At 36.4% G+C, this 22,325-nt stretch overlaps 1 protein-coding gene across 2 annotated transcripts in view; it reads right to left on the bottom strand.

Annotated features, from left to right (window-relative positions):
• cntnap3 (contactin associated protein family member 3) overlaps window positions 1–22,325 on the bottom strand; it is a 138,892-nt gene that overhangs the window by 85,940 nt on the left and 30,627 nt on the right. The window contains exons 1-2 of one of the 2 annotated variants that reach the window (XM_081353587.1): window positions 17,541–17,565; window positions 16,817–16,927 (exon numbers count right to left, since the gene is read on the bottom strand). Coding sequence is in view for 1 of the 2 variants with exons in the window: in XM_081353586.1 (XP_081209712.1) it covers window positions 16,817–16,927 (111 nt within the window). In the remaining variant the exon portion in view is untranslated. Of the gene's footprint in view, window positions 1–16,816; window positions 16,928–17,540; window positions 17,566–22,325 lie in introns of those variants that run through there. The other variant, XM_081353586.1, reaches the window with a different exon arrangement.

Genomic DNA, 22,325 nt, shown 5'->3' with positions numbered 1-22,325 from the left:
CCACTGAAATAATCCTGTTAAAAACCTGCTTGTAGTCTGTGATAACTTGACTAGACAACAAACCGGCTAGAGGTGTTATGGCTGATTCAACAACGCAGCAAAACATTATTTTTTTCTCTCTCTTTGGTGCATACGGGGATATTTTACAAAAATAAAAATTCCTATGGAATATCATATTTCCAAATTACTACATAGTCTAACAAACAGTTGATTAGATTAGTTTATAATCTTGATCTTTTCATTTGTGAAATTCTCTTTGACCCTGTCAATATGCCACCTAAGCCTTCATATACAATCATTTGCACAAAAATGAAATTGTTATCATTATTGTTTCCTATAGAAAACTTCCATGGAAGACAAATGCAGATATTTAGCAGAATTTTGACGCATACAATGAAAGCCCATGGGAATGAAGGCAGTCAATCTCCAAAAAATGACAAAAAACACCATACAAGTAGAATAAAAGTCCCTTCAGACAACATTTTGGTGTCCTTACTGTATATATTTTCATTGTATAGAAAAGTCAACAGGCACAGACTTCAAAATATCTCCTTTTGTGCTCAGAGAAGTTTAAAATTACTCTAATTGAAAATTAAACTAAAAATTGAAACAATTCCATTAAACGGAATCCATTTTCACTCAGAAATACTGTAGCTAGTAAATTACACAAATTATAAAAAAAAATATTATTTAATGTTTATTTACAACTTCGAAAATAATACATATATAATTTTTTTTACAGTAGGGTTTGCAGTTAACTGCTGAATGATGTGGATTTTGGAATAAACTGCTGCTTCAATGTATAATCTAATAAGTGATTATAATCAAGATATTCATCAATATTTTTCCTCTAAATGTCACATGAGTTGAATGACTTCTCTAGGCTTGTGAGATTTATAAGACAATAAGTCACAGGGGTCATTGAAGTCTATAGTTTAAGGGACCATTTCTCAGTTAAAGCCTTACTTTCCAGTTAGACCGAAGTGTCCTCTCCTTGAGAGAAAGAACGTATTATCTTGATGTTTTGGGAATACTCTCCTGTTTATAGTTAGAGCCTGGCCAAATCCAGCCTTGAGGAAGCTGTGTGTCGGTGTGTGTGTTAGTCTTTTTGGTTGCAGGTTAAGGAACCACTGGCATTATGGGAGATTGACTCACTTGTTCGAGACAGACTGGCGCCAAGCAACCCAAATGTGCGACCTGGAAGGTCACGACGTGCCTAACTTCAGGGTCCGAGTGTCTGCTGCCTAACCGATGGAGATATGCTTCTGTCTATCTGTATATGTGTGGAAAATGACTATGTTTATCTTTTTCTTAGCCAATGAGAATCATTCAACCTGAAGCAAGGACGTACCTTAGACCTTGGTGAAGGGTATAACTGCTGTGATCTTTGTAACTGTAAGCGGGGCGGCCTACAAACTCCTGTGTGAGTCTTGAAGCTGACTTCTGTCTGATGAAACTGCAAACTATCTTCAGCAAATCTTTTCTTTAATTTATTATAATTCTGACTCCGGGTCTTCATTCATCACATCTGGTTCTGGGTCTTTGACTGTAAAACCCCTTACGCTACTAACAACATTAATATTCTGAGCCCATCAGAAAAAGAGTCAGCGGACACATAAATACTGACACAAATAAGCCTGAAAATCTCAGTCAAATCCCTCTTTTATTATCTGCATTGGTGAGGCCACCCATAGTGCCGTGCGGCGTCTCTGCAGATGCGGATCCTCCACCTCAGCGGCGCAGGGTAAATCAGATTAGACGGCATCATAAATGGTACCTGTCTGTCGTAAATCATGATAAAATTACCTAACGGTGGGACACCGCGCTGTGAGAACAACACCTGCTCGGGACATTGGCAGCAGAGAGAGTGAAAATGCTGAATGTGGCCAAAGATGGATGCCAGATGGATCGAGCCATCAGACAGGTGGAGCTCAGTGAACCCAAACTGAGCCGCCCTGTGTGTCTCGCTCATAATCAGGACAGACAAACTGAAGATGGAGATACTCTAGACCGCCACTGGACCAGAAAAGACAATCTTTATACCCAGAGAACCATTTTAATGCTCACATGTTGTTCTTTCATAGCTCAGAAGGGTTAACAGAGTCTTAAACCCGGTCTCAGATGTTACTCCTCTAATTCCTCAGAAGAAATAAATATAGACATGGTAACACTTTACAATAAGGTTCATTATTTAATATTAGTTAACTACCTTAGTTAAGTAAGAATTAACAATACTTCTAAAGCATTTATTAATCTTGGTTAATATTAATTTCAACATTTACTAATACATTTGTAAAATCAAAGGTTGTATTTGTTAACATTATTTAATGCACTGTGAACTAACATGAACAACCAATGAACAGCTGTATTTTATATACTGTAATAAATACTGTAACAAATGTATTGCTCATTGTTAGTTCATGTTAGTTAATACCTTAATAAATGTTAACTAATTAACCTTACAGTAAAGTGTATATAAATTTATAAATAAATATATATAAATTTAAATGTATGATGTACATTTTCCATATATATATATATATACACACACACACACACACACACACACACAATTAAAGAGATCTCAAGAACATGAATATTCTCTCATGACTCGATATGCAGTTCGGTTTATCGGGTCATGTGAGAATATTCATGTTCATGAGATCTCTTTAATTGTATCATTGTTGAACTCTCTTCTGAAACTCTAGAGAAGAGCCTTTTTCTCAGGAGAAACATCTGAGAAATGATGGTGATCTCACTGGTAAGATATACAAACAAACTGGCAGATCGAGGTTTGGTTAGACTTGTAGTGGCGTCCTGTTGAATCATGGGTGATATTGTCATGCTCACAGTGTTCACTAAAACAAAACAAAACAAAACCTGAGTTTAGAGTTTATATAACAGCCAGTTAGCCTCAGAGTAGCATAACTATAGCCTATTTTAGTATTTAGGGCAGAGCTGAATACGTGTGTCAGAAGACATTGACATGGCCACTGAAATGAGAAGTGCAGATGCTTGACCTCGGCTCATTACTGAGAGCCAAACGGAGCGACGGACAGCAGGAAGAACGTTCATACTGACACAAAGCGTGTGTTTAGAATTCAAACCAGGATCCAGAAAGTAGCTTTGTCCTTTAATATTATGGGAAAGGGACAGCAGTATGTATGATCGATTGCAGAGTGTTTCTCTAAAAGGTTTCTAAAGCCCTGAGCTCCTGTTGTCTCAGCGCTGGCGGAGAAGAGCATTCAGGAATCAGGCTTAGCTGGAAAAATGCTTGCACATCTCGGAAAAATACAAAGAGAGGTTTTATGTGTTTAAGTTATATTGGAGGTTCAACCTGAAATGACACTAGCATTCTACTTCACTTTAGTGAAGCAAGCTGATTTCCAGAAAGAAAATGGGAAGGTGGAATGAATGAACTGAAATGTCTAAAAATATTTAATTGCATTCAGATCATTCAGATGAAGACAAATAGATATAATATAAAGATAAAATAACTGCTGCTGCTACAGAGCAAGTATGGACTGACAGTCACACTGCTGTGAGCATGTAAGTATAAATATTTATTTATTTGCATATAATACATAATATAGTAATATATAATATGTAAATTGTATATATATATATATATATATATATATATATATATATATATATATATATATATATATATATATATATACACAACAGGAGCTCAGGGGTTTAGAAACCTTTTAGAGAAACACTCTGCAATCGATCATACATACTGCTGTCCCTTTCCCATAAAAAAAATATATATATATATATATATATATATATATACATACACACACACAATTAAAGAGATTTTTTTATTTTTTTTTTATTAAATTCATAATTTAACATTTTTAAGAATTTATACATGGGTTATTATAATGAACTAAAATTAAGCCATAAAAACATTTTTATTACTTCTGATAGAACTGTTAATATATATATACTGTATATATATAAAAAAACGTATATCTTTAAGACAGCCATTCTAATTTTCTTCTAATTAAAGTTGAATTAAAACTTAATTAAAAAGCAAACATTAAATGACAAAACCACAAAATTATTTTTATACTAAAATTAAAATGAAAACAGAAAATATAAAAAATAAAATCTGATTTAAAATATAAACAAAAATTATAATAGTGTATTAATAATAGTAAAATAACACAGATATATACGCATAGAAACTATCTATTTTTAAATGAAACCCCTAAACACAGAATGCATCAGAGAGTATATCCAATTCAATCTAACTTTTTCCTGGGATTGCCACTGTTGTCAATTCCACGCCAGTTTTCCCCCCATAGTGTTTCCATTAACTCTGAATTCCCATCTTAATGGCCTCTTATATGGCCCTCATTAAAGAATAATAGTCTAATTCCGAATAAGCCCCTTCTCTGCTCGGCTGTCACGTTGAATGAAGCAAAAGTCGGACGTTCATTGCACTTTTTCTGACCGGAACGGACAAAATCGTTCCTCTAAATGAAGAAAGTGATGAAGGTTAATCAGGGGTCGTTGATGAGGGCAGCCGACCGCTGGTCTGACACTCGTTTAAATGACCCTTTCGTCATATTATAACACCTGGACCAACACCAGAAACCACCAGTGACATTTCATCTGTAAAAAACAGACTAAATAGTGACTTCAATGGCTTTTTATAAGCTAATCAGTGACCTACGTCAAACTATTTAGATTGGGACTCATCATTTGGAAAAATCTCATTTTATTCCAGAATCCCATTGAAATATGAAATATATATAAAATATACTCGAAAGTTTGGAGAGAGTAAGGTTTTTTTAAGAAATGGATTACTTAAGAAAATAATATTCAGCAAGGATGCATTAAATTGATCCAAGGTGACAGTAAAGACATTTATAATGTTGCAAAAGATTCCATTTCAACTAAATGCTGTTCTTCTGAACTTTTCATTTAAAGAAAAAAATGTGTCAACGTTTCCACAAAAAATACTAAGCAGCAGCACAACAACACTGATAAGAAGAAGAAATATTTCTTAAGCAGCAATTCAGCATATTAGAAGGATTTCTGAAGAATCATGAGACACTGAAGACTGGATTTTAAAATATAAATATATTCAGATAGAATTTATATTTATATTTGACATCACAGTAATAGCTGGGAGAACATTTTGCATTACAGTAATGACATTCACCCAAATGTTTATTTCCTGGGGTGCAGTAAGTGTATGATTCATACGTCACAACCACTGAATGGAAAATGGAAGAAATGTATTACCGGCTAGCAGGATTTAAAGGTCCCATGACATGAAATTTTCACTTTCTGAGGTTTTTTAACATTAATATGAGTTCCCCTAGCCTGTATATGGTCCCCAAGTTTCTAGAAATTTCAATCGGTGTAAATCGAGCTTTTGCTATCTTTCTCTGCCTTTGAGAAAATGGAGGCTCATTCGCGCTGATCTTGAATCTCCTCTTTATGATGTCATAAGGAGGAAATGTTACCTCCCCTGTCTCTGCTTTGCCCGCCGATTTTAGTTTGTCCACGAGAGATATCATGGCTTTTGAACGAGCGAAGCATAATAATTGCTCAATAATTGGATGTACAAATGAACACCGAAGGGTCAATACAGAGCTGGGCTTGCTGAACGTCTGAAACTAAAGTCTGGATCACGCTCTTTGGCTCAGCTACACACCTCGGACAAGTAAGTCAACTAATTATATAAGTGTGTTGCTTTACTGTTTATGGTTACCTAGATTGTTACACATAGAATGTGGCTGTAACATTAGCTATGCAGCTATGCAGTTTATGTGTGTGAATACACACACTGTAACGCGAGTGTTGTACACTTCTTTGTTATTTGGATAACCGTTTTCCTGTTGGTTATACGGCGCGCGCGATATCCGCATTTCAAGATCACAGAGCTTGATGATGTAATTGTAATAAGATAAATACAGACGTTACAGATCTCTCATGAAAAGGCAACAGTAAGTTAGGTTAGCGTTAGCTACATGATAATAACTGTAAACCATCCGAATAAAGTATCCAGACATAATATTTTAAACTAACCATTCGGAAACGTCCTGCTGGAGCCGCTGAGTTGCAACTTCTTCATCCGTTGCTTCTCCATCCGGATCAGATTCTGGGTCAAACTGAAATGCTTGAAAGACTGCGTGTCTTCGTGCCATTGCTATAACAGTTATCCAACGTAAACATGCATGGTACCGTTGCGCAAGATGGTCAAGGCCACACCCACCCTCCACCTTGCACCGCCTTTCTCCTCCTCATTATCATTTAAGGCTACAGACACCGAAACGGCCTGTTGGAAGGAAGCTCATTCTGGGACTGGCTTGTAGTGGCTATAATTCTGCACCGAGGCTGAATTTTTGGAAAGAGATTTCAGATACAGTACTAGGGACCACTAAGGCCTATATTAAAGCCTACAAAAAGTAGCATGTCATGGGACCTTTAAAGTGCCCCTATTATTCTATTTTAAAGTTTCCTAATGTTGTTGTGGAGTCTCCTACAACAGGTTTACATGCATCAAAGGTAAAAAAACCTGCTTAATTTCCTCATAATTTACATTTGCACATCATTACACATTTTTCAATGATTCTCAAATGAATCAATCTCTCTAAATCCCGCCTTTCCGCAAGCTACTCTGATTGGCCAGACAGCTCAGTCAGTTGTGATTGGTTTACCATGTACAGCGCATCGAAAACAAAAACGACGTCCATTGCCATGACAACGTCAGCTCTGATTGTCCTGAGGCTTCCTATACACCTCAAACTAAAGACAGCAACGAACAATGACGTCGATTTGACCAAATCAATGCGAGCGCGAGTTCCGATGATGAAACATTGGAAGAACTGTTATTCAACCCGAACCTCCATCTCAAGGACGGCTCGAGCAGGACTCAGTGTTTCTCAGTGATGCACTACTCAGTTTGAGGTACATTATGAGATGTTGCAACTGTAATTCACCATCAGCATTAACAAGTGCATAACTGATAACGTGAGTTAGCCAGTTAGCAGGAGACCTACACAGTATAAAACTCAAAACCAGTATTTTGAACACTATCTTTCAAGAGCAAGCGGTTTGCGAATCCTGCATTGAACTCTGAGATTTGAGAAGCAGTCGTCAGTGAAATAAAGGGAACACAGCAAAAGTTTAGGATTATACTGCTGTGGTAATGTGGTAAAGATGAACTTTAACCACTGATTCTTCACATGCTCATCCTTGGGCAGTGAAAAAAAACCTGGATTTACCTTCACATTATAGAGCACAACGTCTTCTCGACATGATGCTGTCCAGTATCACAGGAATCAGCTGTTGGTTTGAGGTTCAAGTTTTCGCTGGTGTCTGCGCGCGCAATAAGTGGGCGGGCAATATGCTAATGTTTCGTCTTGATGTCACAACGAAACGGCTTATGACTCGTTTGAAAAACGATTCATTTCATTCATTTAAAGTCAATAACTTTACATACGGTGCACTTTCAGATTTAAAACTTTGCAGGATGTTTTCATTCACTTAGAGCTATGTTACACACTACATGAAAGGTCATTTTTTAAAAATCCATAATAGGGGCCCTTTAAGAAAGTTGAAGCAAGTTCAGCGAAGCAAACAGCGCTCCGATGAAGAGCAGACATCTGTCTGATGAACTGGCCAGAATCTCATCTATTATTTACCGCGTTTCCACCTGCAAGTGCCAAGGGACAAAAGCAAGTCTGGAGCGGGACGGGATAAGCAGAAATGTCTAATGAAAGTAGAAGCGACTTTTAAAACATTAGCAGACGTGATTGTAGTGCTTTTGATGAAGTTAATACAACACAAATGGATCTGGAACGCTGCCACCTGCTTGATTTTTCTCGACTCGAGTGAAAAAGACCAAGGTAACGAGGACACAAATTTAAATAGCTTCTTTCTGATTAATTGTATCTGCTGAGTTTATCTGAAAGGATTATAATTAGAATTTCACACGGATCTAATTTTCTTTTTCACATTGATTGTAGATCTGAATGCCAGACTGTTTAATCCGCATGTTGAAAGCGAAACATGTGAAAGAGTAAATTATAGGTATTATCATTTGGCCACGCACCAAAAATTCACACAAATATCTGTTTTCACACAATGCAAAATGAAATACACTAAATTTTCCTTATGAGCACATAACGTTAAAGAGGACGTCTGGCTTTTAGATTACTGGCTGTGTTATATAGTTCTTTTGCTTCAATATATAATGGCCTTGTAAGTATGGTTGTTACATCCTGGGGATAAAATCTAAAGCTGGTGGCGGCTATCATGAGATACACAATCACATTTGCATTCTAATTAAACCCTCCGTGCAGTATTCATATCTGCAACTTGGCGAGGAACAATTACACCTGCTGATAGACTAACAGCTGACGATTTAAACGACAGCTAATGGTGCCCGTAATGATACAAACACAGTGGAACGCTTCTGAGAAATCCAGCGCTCTTCACAGCGAGAGCCGGCGGCGCTCGGGGAATTAGCACAAGCTGCCGTATGAAATGAGAACGCTTTGCTTATTTATCCCATGATAAGAGCTTTGCTCCGCTATCCCGGCAGGTTTGTGCAATGAAATACAGCATGTAATCCGGCCTGCGATAGAAAGCATTCTAATGGGAAAAATACCACAAAACGGACGCCTCACAAATTCATTATTGGTCTAATAATGTTGTTTGAACTAGAATGCAGCCGTTTAGGGGCTTAAAATGTTTAGAAGCCATCAAGAGACTCATTAAATAGAAAGCCTGAAACTTCTGTGTATATAATATGATAAGTCTTGTACTGTTTCTCTGTAATCTTCTTCTGTTTTCTGGTCCAGTGGGTGAAAATGGTGCATCTGATCACTTAGCACACTTCTCCTCACCAATGCACATGATTTGAGGAATCATTCATGTCCGAACACAAACGCTGTGACTAATTCTGCCACTGTACAGAATAGAACAAAGCACTAAAATCCTCAAAAACACACAGCACAACCAATGCGATTCCCAAACGACTCTTATTAGCCGCTTATTTGGACTGAATCAGAAACACATCATTTGAATCATTTGGAGCCGAAACTGAATTAATCTGACTCACTTACTGAACGCCCAAATTCAAAATGAATCAACTAATACTGTATTATCCACTGAGACTTCAATTAGTGCATATTCTCATGGGTTGTTCATTTCTTTTATGAAATTAATTAATTATATATAATCAATTACATAAAATACGCACCTCCTTATATAGGGGGGATTTTTAATTGAAAGGGGAAGGGCTTTTTTTATTACATTTATCTCTTCTAAATGAATGCTCACTCTCTCTATGTATTTGTGCTTTTACAATGAGGTAATTTTGTTGCGCATGAGTTTACACACAGCACAAGGAAGCTTGATTTCAACCTTGAACTGAATTGATAAAATGAATGAACAAATTGCAAGCCAAGGCACAAATATCTACAAATACAATGTTTCCAAGACGCTCGAAGAAACCTGCCTGCAGAACAGTTAAAAGTTTAAGGCACTTGTGTAAAAATGCTGTATAGTGAGGATGCTTTCAAAAAATAATGTCATAAATATATTTTATTTATCAATTAACTTCTATTAACTAAATCAGATCAATATTTGGTAAACAGCTTTTGTCCAGGTAGACTTGCTTATAGTTTTTCAGGTATCTTTGCAGGAAGGTTTCTTCAAGCATATTGGAGACGTTCCCGCAGTTCTTCTGGATTTAGTCTCTCTCAGTTTTTTCTGTTTCTTCATGTAATCACAGACGGACTCCTTGTGCATACACAAATCTCACTGGATTATTACAGTTATGGCAAAATGAATGTTTGGAAATGTAGACTGATATTTCCTCCTGACACACTACAGCAAAAGATATTAATAACTGGTTTAAAACCATTTCTTTGGGGCGATAATACTAGCGTGCCTAAGACTTTTGCACAATACTGTATATATACATACATGCATACACAATGAAGTAAAGATCAACTTGATTTATGTCCCCTCTGTGCAATGTTATAATGTCTGTGTAAACTAGTCTTGCAATTATGTTTTAAGGTACCAGGATAATACAAGTGATTCAGAAGAAGAATTAGTTCCCAGGTTTGTGGCATCAGGAATGTGAAAAACGCACCAAACGTGAGGCATTTGGCACCAACTAAACTAGACATCTAGAATTGTATATTCAATGAAATCATTCCATTTATACATGTTCTGTGAGACCTGAAATGATCTCATCATCTGCAGTGAATGCAATCATTAAGGTGTTTCTTATTTACAATTTTTTTATTATCTGATAATGTTAAAAGAATAGTGTCGGAAAATCAATATGAGGAATCAGTCCCAGAATTGCTAAATTCCCATCGATGCGACTCCCGTCTCTAGTCCCCAGACATCCCATCAGCCATCATTCCACGCACGGCCTGTCGACTTCATTGTCTAGACACTTGATGTTTGTCTTCTTCTGTAAGTACTTCAGGCTAAATTAAATGCCAAGATATTAGTGGCTCCATCAGAAGCAAGAGAGATTTCAGAAAATCAATACAAATCTTAAACCAGCACCATATAGGACTCGGACTAAAGGTCAAACTGGGTGGCACGTAAAAGTTGTGGAAGCATGTGGAAAATAATAAATAGTTTGAGATTCCTCCGGGCTGATGCCTGGATCAGGTCAACAGGCACTTACAGTGAAGACGAAAGTCTTTGCAATCTCAAACCACACGTACAGAAGGGCCCATTTATTTTTAAAGAAAGGTGCAAGCCAAACATCTCACAAATGTTTGCAAGGGATTTTTCATCCCAGAATAAACATTCTGTCATCATTTACTCACCCTCATGTCATTCCAAACCTAGTTGACCACCTTTCTTGTGTGGAACACAAAATGTGATATGTTGAGAAATATCTCAGTGTTTTTTTATTCATAAAATTAAAGTCAGTTAGGTCTAATATTGTTCATCTTTAAAGGGTAACTCTCGCCAAAATGCAACCTATAGGGTCTTTTTGTTAATCTATCCGAGGCGAACTTTCGTTTAAAAGCATAATTAGAATGGAAACAACACTTTTAAGTTTGACCGTATTTTCGTTTTTGGTCAAAATGCCTTTTGAATGGGAGTGCTTGGGGCACTTCTATGATAGCATCAAAATCGCTATTTAGAAGGATCGACACATGAAACTTGGCTGGAAGTATCACCAGGGGCTCTACACATGAACTCCAGCATTGAGAACATTGTTTGTGTGCTATCATAGAAGTTCCCCATGCACTCCCATTCAAAAGGCATTTTGACCAAAAACGAAAATACAGTCAAACTTAAAAGTGGCGTTTCCATTCTAATTATGCTTTTAAATGAAAGTTTGCCTCGGGTAGATTAACAAAAAGACCCTAGGTTGCATTTTGGCGAGAGTTACCCTTTAAGGGCGAGTAGATGATCACACAACTTTAATTTTTGACTAAACCATCAATTTAAAGCATATTTGTGAAATGACTGGCTTGTGTGAAATGTGCTTGATGTATAGTTTTCTGTCAAATCTGATGTGAAATTACATAGATTGTGAAAAGTGCTAAACAAATGAAATTAAAGTTTGTTAGATTTAAAATGACAGAAAACAATATTAAACAGTAGAGCACACCATTAGCTATGCCAAGGTCATGGGTTTGATTCCAAATACATAAATGTAAAAGTAGGCAGTGCTAAAAATGAAGACAGAAAAGTAGAGACAGACTGAAATTCTTATTACAAACATCTCAGCTTCATTTTCTCAGCTCAATTTGAGAGGGGAGTTGGGGGCATTTTTAAATGCAATTTCTCCCATCCTAAAATAAGATAATATATCATCCAGCCTTAAAATGAAAACCCCAAAACTGATTAAAAAATAGAAACAAGTTGATTAAGAATCAAAGACATTAAAAAAAACCCTCCAAACCAGAAGCCCATCTCTCTCACAGCCCACAGATCCCTCATCTTCAGTTGGTTTTATTCTGAGCGTGTTGAGTTTGATGCAGGTGAGCGGACGAGGTGACGCTTTTCTCTACGGCCTCAGAAACATCAGACCGGATCCTGCAGGCTTTGAAGGGTGCTGCTCTCAGAGCCTCCTACACTGGTGTGTTTATTTGTGTGAGTGTGTGTGAGTGTGTGTATGTGTGTATAAAATCAAAGCGTGCACCTTTGAAGGCTGTTTTCCATGAGGAGCAACAATTACTCTTCCTCCTACTCCAGTCATTAATGTTCTGAGCTTCTGAGGAAAGCATATTTGCACTTAATGCTGCAGAAACATGTTATAGGCTAAAATAATTCTTTAAGTCTAGCTATTACCTCTTGAAATGGCAAGCGGGCTGTTCTTTGAATTCATCTGTAATGTGGTCACTTGTCGGTCGCATTCACTCACACACCGAATGCCACAATTCAAGCGCAACTAATGCAATAAACCGCTGAATCTTTCTGAACCTGATGAGGTCCCATAAATGACACCAGATGCTCATAGACCCATGAGGCTTTGCATGCTTAAATGGACAGTTTTTGGCCAGAATAACCTTCAAATTGCATCTGATTTAGAAAGTTCAGTTTATCAACAAATCATATATTTTATGGATCATTCATACATGCATACATAACATACATGCATGTATAACATGCACAACATACATACATATAAACGTACATACATACATACACACATACCATACATACATACATAATATACATACCATACATACATACCTACCATACATACATGACAGACATACCAACGCATTGCAACGCATTACTATATGGAAAGAACTGTTGATCTGTGATTTTCTTAGATAAAACACAGCAGACACTGTTTGTAGACTGTGTGATGAGCATTTCTGTCTAAAAGTAATTATTTTATAAATGTAACTCAAAAGCAAAGCAGAATATAAAGCTCTGCCCTAGTGAAAAATAAATATACTAAAATGTATTTGAAACACATTTATTGTATGCTAAGTATACTACAAATACATTTACATATTTATGTACTTAATATAAATACCCGGCAATTGTACTTTCAGTATACTAAATTGGTATACTTAAAATCTGCTAAATTAGAACAACTAATTTTGTGCTTAATGTGCTTTAGTTATCCGGAAATAGTGCTGAGGTCCAACTAAAGATATACTTAAGTATATTTGATTGTGCTGAAGTGGAATTACTGCAAATATACTTTAGGTACACTTTAAATATCTTGCATTTAAAGACTGATATTATACAGAGATCATACTATCTTTATTAATAATGATATTCAAAAACATTTTAGGCTTAATATTAAGAAATGTGCATTGTGAAATAAGGAAGTACTGCAAATAAAGTTGAATTATAATATTTATATCAGTAAGTCTCAAGCGATATGTCAGTAAATATGTTAAAGGATTTGTAGTATACTTAGTTTGAAATAAATGTATTTTAAATACATTTTTTGTACAAGTTTTTTCCACAAACAAAACTGAGCCTCTTTCAAGATAAACCAAATAATTAGTTTTTCTAAGAAGTGATCATTAGGTCAGCCTGGCACAGTGTAAACATGACTGGATATCCAGATAATATAAATTAGAATATAAAGTGCCAGTGAGATGCACTGCAAGTGTAGTGAAGATAAATGCAAACATTTTTAAAAACCCTTAAAGGGCACCTATTATGACTCTTTTCACAAGATGTAAAATAAGTCTCTGATGTCCCCAGAGTATGTATGCGAAGTTTTAGCTCAAAATACCCAACAGATCATTTTTTACAGCATGTTTAAATTGCAATTTTTTGGGGCTCAGAAAAACGCGCTGTTTTAGTGTGTGCCCTTTAAATGCAAATGAGCTGCTGCTGCTGCACAGGGGGCGGAGCCTCACGAGCTCGCGCTCAGAGTCAGGACAATCTCATCTGATAATATCAGAACAGAAACTCTCAGTTGCGGTGTTCATTTCGACTCGGAGTCGGACAAAAATGCCCACAGCCAGAGAATATATGCTGTATGGACATAGAACAGGTATAGTTTAGTTTAATTATGGTTATAACTCATTTGTCATCTGCTTTTATCCAATATTAATACAAGCCTGCTGTAGCAGACCCTGTCCGAATGATGACCAAAATATACTGACGAGTTCAGTGAAGTTTATTGTTCATCACACAAAAGATGAGTGTTAGTTTTACTCCAGAGAATCACTGTAAGAGCTGAATAAACACAGTATAAGAAGTGCGCATTAAAGTCTCATCCATAAACTCTCTCTCTCTCTCTCTCTCCCTTTCATTATCAACAACATACACAGCGAAGTACACAAAACACTCGTTACAACTAACAGTAAACAAATATACACACCTTTTCAGTGGGTGCTTAATAAACTGGTAAACCTTATATCCGTAAAATGACTCGAAGAGCTGTCATAAAGAGCGCGCTCGCACTTTCATTTCTTCCATGTCCAGTCACGTTAGTCCTGTCGCTCCGGAGAGTGTAAGCTTGATCACAAACAGTTCAGATCCATCCTCGAGTAACAACGGGAGTAAATGAAGACTGCTATGTTCATTCTTACATCCAACAACAACACACCTCAATCGCTTAGGAGACATTCTTGTCTACAGCGGCTCAAGCGTCGAACAATGGTGGACTCTGTGTCCAGCTCACTCAGGGCGGGTCTGGGCTCAAACTGCGGTGTCAATCAACAGTCGTGGGAGGGGCCTGCTCAATTCTACGTCACATTGTGCCGAATCTGAGCACAGCTCATTCTGAGACAGTGCTTATGATTTATTGAGATTGTAAAAAAAAAACACTGGGTGGATTTTTATCATTCTAGGGTGGTTTTGCTCACACACTGCCAACACACATTTATGTTCAAACACCATGTAAAAGTGAATTTTGCATAATAGGTGCCCTTTAAAACTGATTTTTTTATCCCACAGATTTAAATTGAAGCTGATAAACAAGTCACATCTTGAGACCAGGATCCGAGTAACAGAAACTACCAATCTTAATTCTATTGCCTTTTTCCTACGCCCCATGAACAGGGAGTAACTTCTGGCAAGCTAAACAATCAGTGAAAGGCAATAATGAACGCAATAACACTTTTATTTTAAAAACTGTGTACAATGAAGTGACATTATTCTACTCGCCCTTCAACCATCAAACATTAAAAGAAAACTAAACCGTGGAAAAGCATCACCAAAATACTTTCAATAAAACACGAATGGCCCTAAAAGCTCAATATTACAGACAGGTTAAATATCACTGAGTAATATTTGTCTATATTATATAACATACGTTGCTTTAACGTTCATTAACTTTAGCATTAAGTGGTAATATTTCAAAGTGCTTTCCGTCATTTTGACAGATAACACATTGTATTTAGTAAATATTCGCACTGTTAATAGGGATTAGAAGTGAAAAGGGGAGAAGATTACATTTTAAAGCATCCGTGTGAAAAAAACCTGGAAGGTGAGGTTTTCGGGAGAGAGAAAAAGAGATCCTCAGTACAATCCAGTGAATTATTCATGGGATATATTGTAAATGAAATCGGGAGAGCAGACCACAAATGCGCAGTATAATATATGTTTGTCTTTCATACCGTTACAGTCGAATACAAAGAAAATAATCAGGAGGAAAAGAATGAAAAAAAAAAACTCTTGCCACAGATTCTTATGATTTCACGTCACATTAAAGGGGTGGTTCGGGATTTTTGACATCGGACCTCATTTTTAAGTCAGCCTGGTTGTTATTCATCAGTGGAGACATTTTTTTTTTTAATTATCCAGTCCTTATATTTGGATAGTTAGCCGATGCTAGGCTAGCGCGAGTCAATGGTAGATGTTAGCCAGCCATTAAAAAACATTTTACCCACTCCACAGTGCACCAAACGCAAATCAATTATAACACTAGACTATCGAAGCAAATGTCCGTTGAGAGAATAATGTTAGAAATCAAACTTACCTTTCATCACATTGCATTAGTTATAATTTGTTCCCTGTAATCATAAACCTTGTCTACAGCAGCAGCGGAGTGATATTGATTACCTAGGCAACCGAGTGAGCCGGTACACACATGTACTGCACACACTGTAGTGCGCTTCTGTTCTGTGTTTACTTTTTGCCGCATTACTAACCGGAGCAAAGTAAAATTCCGCAGCTGCTGAGAAACTAGTTCCTTTGGGATCATTGAGATGAAAGGTAAGTTTGATTTCTAACATTATTCTCTCAACGGACATTTGCATCGATAGTCTAGTCTAGTGTTATAATTGATTTGCGTTTGGTGCACTGTGGAGTGGGTAAAACGGTTTTTAATGGCTGGCTAACATCTACCCTTGACTCGCGCTAGCCTAGCATCGGCTAACTATCCAAATATAAGGACTGGATAATTAAAAAAAAAAAATGTCTCCACTGATGAATAACAACCAGGCTGACTTAAAAATGAGGTCCGATGTCAAAAATCCCGAACCACCCCTTTAAAATAACAAGCGTTATGTTATTCTTCTGATGTCTAAAAATAAAACATGAAGGAAAAATGACTATCTGTAGCTCAACCTTATCATTTAAAATGATTCATTTGAGTCTTTTTAAATGGAAGTTCCCCAAACCGGAAGTGCAGGAAGTACAGTAGGGTCATCAGGGAAAAGGAGGAAAAGGTGGATACTTTAGCAACCACATCGCAGCAAGTTAAAAAACAACAGCCACATAGCAACACCCTGGCAACCGTCAACAGCTGCCTCGCACTATGGTGGCGAGTTTCACAAAACCAAGTTTAATCATCACACATCACACAAATGTGCAAATGGGGAAGCAGAAGTGTCTCTTTAGCTGTGAATAATGAGTAAAGGTGTTGAATTACCATCTCTGCGGTTGAGTTTGGCGAAGCCCGGCCCATGACTGCTCGACAGCTCCGACGAACTTGTGAAGACCGACTGAGGCAGACCGGACACCAGCGGAGAATCACAGCTCTCTACAGACACACATCAACAGACAGAGTTCACATATACTACTGCTCAAAAGCTTGGGGTCAGGAAATTAATATTTTTCTTCAGCAAGTAGGCTATGCATTAAATTGACAGTAAAGACATTTATATTGTTACAAAGTAATCTGTTTCAATGAAATGCTTGTTTTCAAAACAACAACTTTCTATTCGTCTAAGAATCATAAAAAAAAAAAAAAAAATGCATCATGGTTTCCATACAAATATGAATCAGCACAACTGTTTTCAACATTGATAATAATCATAAATGTTTCTTGCGCAAAAAATCATATTATTAGAATGATTTCTGAAGGATCATGTGACACTGAAGACTGGAGGAATGATGCTGAAAAAATCAGCTTTGATCACACGAATACATTACAGTTTATAATATAGCCACATAGAAAACAGTTACTTTAAATTGTAATATTTTTACTCCATTTTTGATCAAATAAATGCCTTGGCCTTCTGAAGAGACTTCTTTTAAAAAACGTTAAAACATATTTTTTGTCATAACGCTGTGTTGTAGAATGCAATGATGAAGGAAAAGATTATGTTTAATAAATCCACAAGAAGATAAATCACACAAAGAGAACGTCTTACATCACATATATCACAAACGAGACCCAACAGCAAATGAATAGACAGAGGACTTAAGTATACAAGCAAATGAGGATAATTAACAACACACACCTGAACAAAATGACAACTAATCAACAGTGGAAAAGGTGCAAATTGAAAACAAAGTCCAAACTAAGTGAGTGTGACGCTTTTACAAAAAAAGTCTGTATGTTCCTGAATGTCTTCTTTGACGTACACTGTAAAAAAATTATCGTGATTTTAATGGTCAAAGACTGTAAAAATGCTACAGTGAAAAACTGTTAATTGGTTGAAATTGATAAAGTTTCCTTACTATATACGGTAAACAACTGTGATAGATCTAACGGTACATTTAATGTAATTTTACTGTAAAATACCATTAAATTTAGTTTTTGGAAGTGAAAAAGAACAAGTCATTGTATAATTTACAGTGAAAAAACGTAAATTGACGTTCCCACAATTCCCTGCGTGACACTTCACATTTGATGTATTTTTGTTTCTTCAGTTTTTTTTTTTTTATCAGTTATGACATTAGGGTTTATGTTACATTTAATGTTGTTAAATTAATGTTTATTGCATTTTTTAAATTTCATGTGTGTTACCATGATGGTTTTTGTGTGAATGACACTGTGCAGCTTCTATATATTAGTATTAACTTTCTTGTGAAAGAGCTGCTCGTGATGAGCTTTAATACATCATGTGATTTTCATCTCCACTGTGATTAGTGGTTGTCAGTGTATAACTATGGTACAAAACAGATATTAATACTTCAATAGGTTAGTAGATTAACATTATATCAGATAATTAAATACGGTTTATTACTGTAAATTTAAGTAAAGTCTGTAAAATCTAAAATGTTGCTACCATATTTTTTACGGTAAATTTCTGGCAACCACAGCTGCCAGTTTTTTACTGTAAATTTAACAGATTTGTTTACAGTGTACACTGTACAGTAAAAGCACTTTGTAAACATTGTTACATTTTCTTTTTAACCTCAACACTGCATACAGTACAGTACAAATTAACTTTTCAGAACATTAGTTTTTCACATTCAGCTGCAATGACAGTTTCAATTTTACTAATAAAAAATACATTATACAATAATTGTAGTTATCCAAGTGATGCAAAAAAAAAAAAAAAAAACAGGGAAAAGAAGATGAAAAATGGGGAAATAAAAGTAAAAAAATAAATAAAATGACTTTATCAGATCGACTTTATCTGTATTTAGTATTACTTGATGCTTAAAACCATCTGTTTAATAGTAAACATGAAGCAACCCATTTACTTCCATAACGTGTCAAACTTCTGGATAAAACATATTATACAAGATTAATTATACATTGGAATGGATTGGATGGTGAGAACAGTCTCAATATGACAGACATGTAAAACGGTGACTGATGATGCAGCTGAAAAGGAAAGATGTTTCAGAGATTTTGATAAAAGTCTATTTTTAAATAACATGCAATAACATATACCAGTCAAAACAAGACCCGGAACATGCATTAAATAAGTAAATAGAGTCAATTTTGATTTCATGTTGACTTTAACGACACCGAGACCGTTTGTAAATATCAGGACGCTCGCATTCGCTGACATTTCCCAGAAACACTGCAAATTTACCTCCTCACATTAGCGCTCTGAAATTGGGGCACTAGAAGATGTTTTTCCAAGCCCATCCAGCTTTACGGTTATTATTCAAGTTCATAAGAAATTTAAGACTGTTTAAAATGCTCTTACTTACAGAAAAAAGTCCTTTCCACAAAGCTGACCCATTTTCCTCCATATGAAACACTAGGTCAGGCAACCTAATTTATATAGAACTTAGCTTTTTTTTTTCCAAAGCGCATTATTTATATATATGTGAGAGTCTGAGCCGGTTAAAGCCGTATTTCTTAACTTATTTAAAGAGAAAGTGTGTGTGTGTGTGTGTGTGTGTGTGTGTGTGTGTGTGTGTGTGTGTGTGTGTGTGTGTGTGTGTGTGTGTGTGTGTGTGTGTGTGTGTGTGAATATTTTGTACATTATTTTATATAACAAACCGCACATAACCGTAGTCTTGTTTGCATTCCCACTGGAATACAATAACACTCCCTATTACTTTTATGGTAATAGTTATTCCCAGAGTGCGTACTGAATAATATACGTCGGAACATAATTGTTCTTCTCCTGATTTGTATAATCAGCTTCTGAAGCTCTATATATTGTGTTTGTCTAGTGTGTAAAGCACAGGAACAGTCAATAGGCCCGAGCTGGACGGCTGCAATAATTTTCTCTGAGTCTCAGTCACACTGTTTGCATCAAGACCGTACGTTTTCCTCAAACAGTGAAAGCTCTGGGCTCAGTAGTGATTTTGTCATTTTTTTCCTAAAACACGTTCTTCTTGCACACAAACGGTTATTCTTCTCTTCTTTTGGGTGTATTCAGTGAGGAAAACAGAACAGGAGGCAGTTCCAGATGCCGATCAATAGATTCTGCGGTCGCTGATTGCGGAGAAGATTGTGTGGCAGGATCATCTGACATTGAAGACTGGAGTAATGATGCTGAAAATTCAGCTTTGATCACAGGAATGAATTACATTTTACAATATATTCACATAGAAAACCGTTATAATATTTCACAATATTGCTGTTTTTACTGTATTTTTGATCAAATAAATGCAGCCTTGGTGAGCAGAAGAGCCTTCTTTCAGTAACACTGTACTTGGTGAATGTATGTGTGAATGTCTTTGACATAAAAGCATTTTTTAAACATTTTTATATTTTCTTTTTAACCTCAACATTGCATAAAGTACAGTACAATTTTACCTTTGAGCACATTAGTTTGTCATATTCCAGCAGCAATCGACAATGGTTCAATTTTAGTTATATAAAATACATTGTATGTTATTATCCAAGTACGTTTGATGCAAAAACTGGAGAAGATAAAAAAGAGGGGAAATAAATGTATGAATGAATGGAATGAATGAAAAAAAAAACTGTTTTAAAAGGTAAATGAAATAATAGGTTACTTCTACACAGAAATTAGATTAAGGGTGTGTTCACACTTGTTGTTCGGTTCGCTCGGTTCGTTTGGACCGGACCAAAAAACAACACATTTAGTCCTGGTCCACTTAGCATTCACACTGGCATTCTAACACCTAAAGGCATAGGGATTTGTTCACAACCTGATTGGCTTTTATGATGTATATTTCGTGAAGGAACTTACTGAACATCCAAAACAGTGCCGTGTTCTGGGATAAATGCGCTCTTGTGTGTGTGTAGCTACATATGATGGTATTCTGACCAGCTGAGAACTCGTGAAGAGCCTTTAAAATGTGTAAAGTAGTCAAAACAGTGTCAGGAATCACACACACACACAGATCTGCTGTGAGGAGAAGCGGTTCTGATGTGTGATGGACAACATCACGACTATGATGATAAAAACCAGCTATGCTTGAACATTCTGTCCTTTTTAGGGTCACATCTGGTGACATCATGTCTTTTCTAGGGGTGTAAGCCGCCTTCACACTGGCACTTGAAATCAGCTCCAATACAGCTTCGAAACGACCGGAAGTCATTCATTTCCTATGGAGATTCGCAGACCGCATGCGAATGGGTCCGAACGAGTGCGGTGCGAAAAAAATCGTGTCAGTTGGTCATCCAGATGCGTTAAAAAAACTCTTGCGAAAGGCTACGGACGGTTCCTATCCGACAATTCCAGCGGAAGTTAGCGTTGCTATGGTACTGATAAACAAACCTGAATTCTTAACTTTTAATCAAATAAATAATGATTTTATAGCGATATAAGTTGTCATGTCATTTTTTTTTATTTTCATGATTTTCTAACATTATTAGGGCAGTTAATACAATTAAAATGTATAATTAAATATTGTGGCCCCCGCTCATTAACATACAGCCAGAAAATTCCATGATGGCAAATCGTCGGCTGGTCAGTGATTAATGTCTCTATAACCCTCATCAGAGAGATCATACAGAATTGCACATTCTGACACTGACAAAATCAACCATTCTAATCTCTCCGCCATTTTTGTTCTATTCGCTTCCGACGCTTTCCAACGGTGTAGAAGGCTACGACGTCCACTGGGGGCGTATTGCGTATTACGGAGCTGATTTCAACTGCCAGTGTGAAGGTGGCGTAACGATTCGGTACGCATTACAAACCGAACGGTTCGTTAGACCATTTTTCCTGCCGACCAAAATTACGTTATTTCAAATGTAGGTGATATTGCCCAACATCAAATGACAAACGTAATGAAGGCGGAACGAAACTGCGCTACTTCTTATTTTGTGCTTCATCAGTTTGGAGCCGATCTTGATCAAGCGACACTGTTACTACACAGCGCTAGGAGATCCAGTAAAGAACGCATTTGAATTCACCACTGAAGTAAAAACATCGCTGCGAGATCTAGTGAGAAGCATTCACATTTCTCCGATATTAACGGATCAAACAGCGCTGACGTGGAAACCAGGAAGAAACATTATGCTTTTGAGTAACGTCGGTTTTATTTCGACATTATGAATAAAATTGCTGCCCTCAAATGTTAATCTGGAATAAAATACAATATACTACAATATTACATTAAAAAAAATTTTTATAAGGAACTGTTTTTGTTTTATATGCTCCTAAGAAGAGTCAAGTATAGCTCCATCATTGCTCAAAGTAAAAAATGGTCATACTTCATGATGTTAGTTTTAATTAAAAAAATTAAAATCAAGGAAATTTCTCTGGCATTACTTTCTTTTTGCTGTATCGAAAACGTACCGAACCGTGACACCAGTGTATCGCACC

The sequence above is a fragment of the Scardinius erythrophthalmus genome (assembly GCF_964197995.2).
Source record: "Scardinius erythrophthalmus genome assembly, chromosome: 23".
In the NCBI taxonomy this organism is placed as follows: Eukaryota; Metazoa; Chordata; class Actinopteri; order Cypriniformes; family Leuciscidae; genus Scardinius; species Scardinius erythrophthalmus.
Note: the sequence above shows the minus strand (reverse complement) of the source record. Positions and strands in the feature narration are given on the sequence as shown.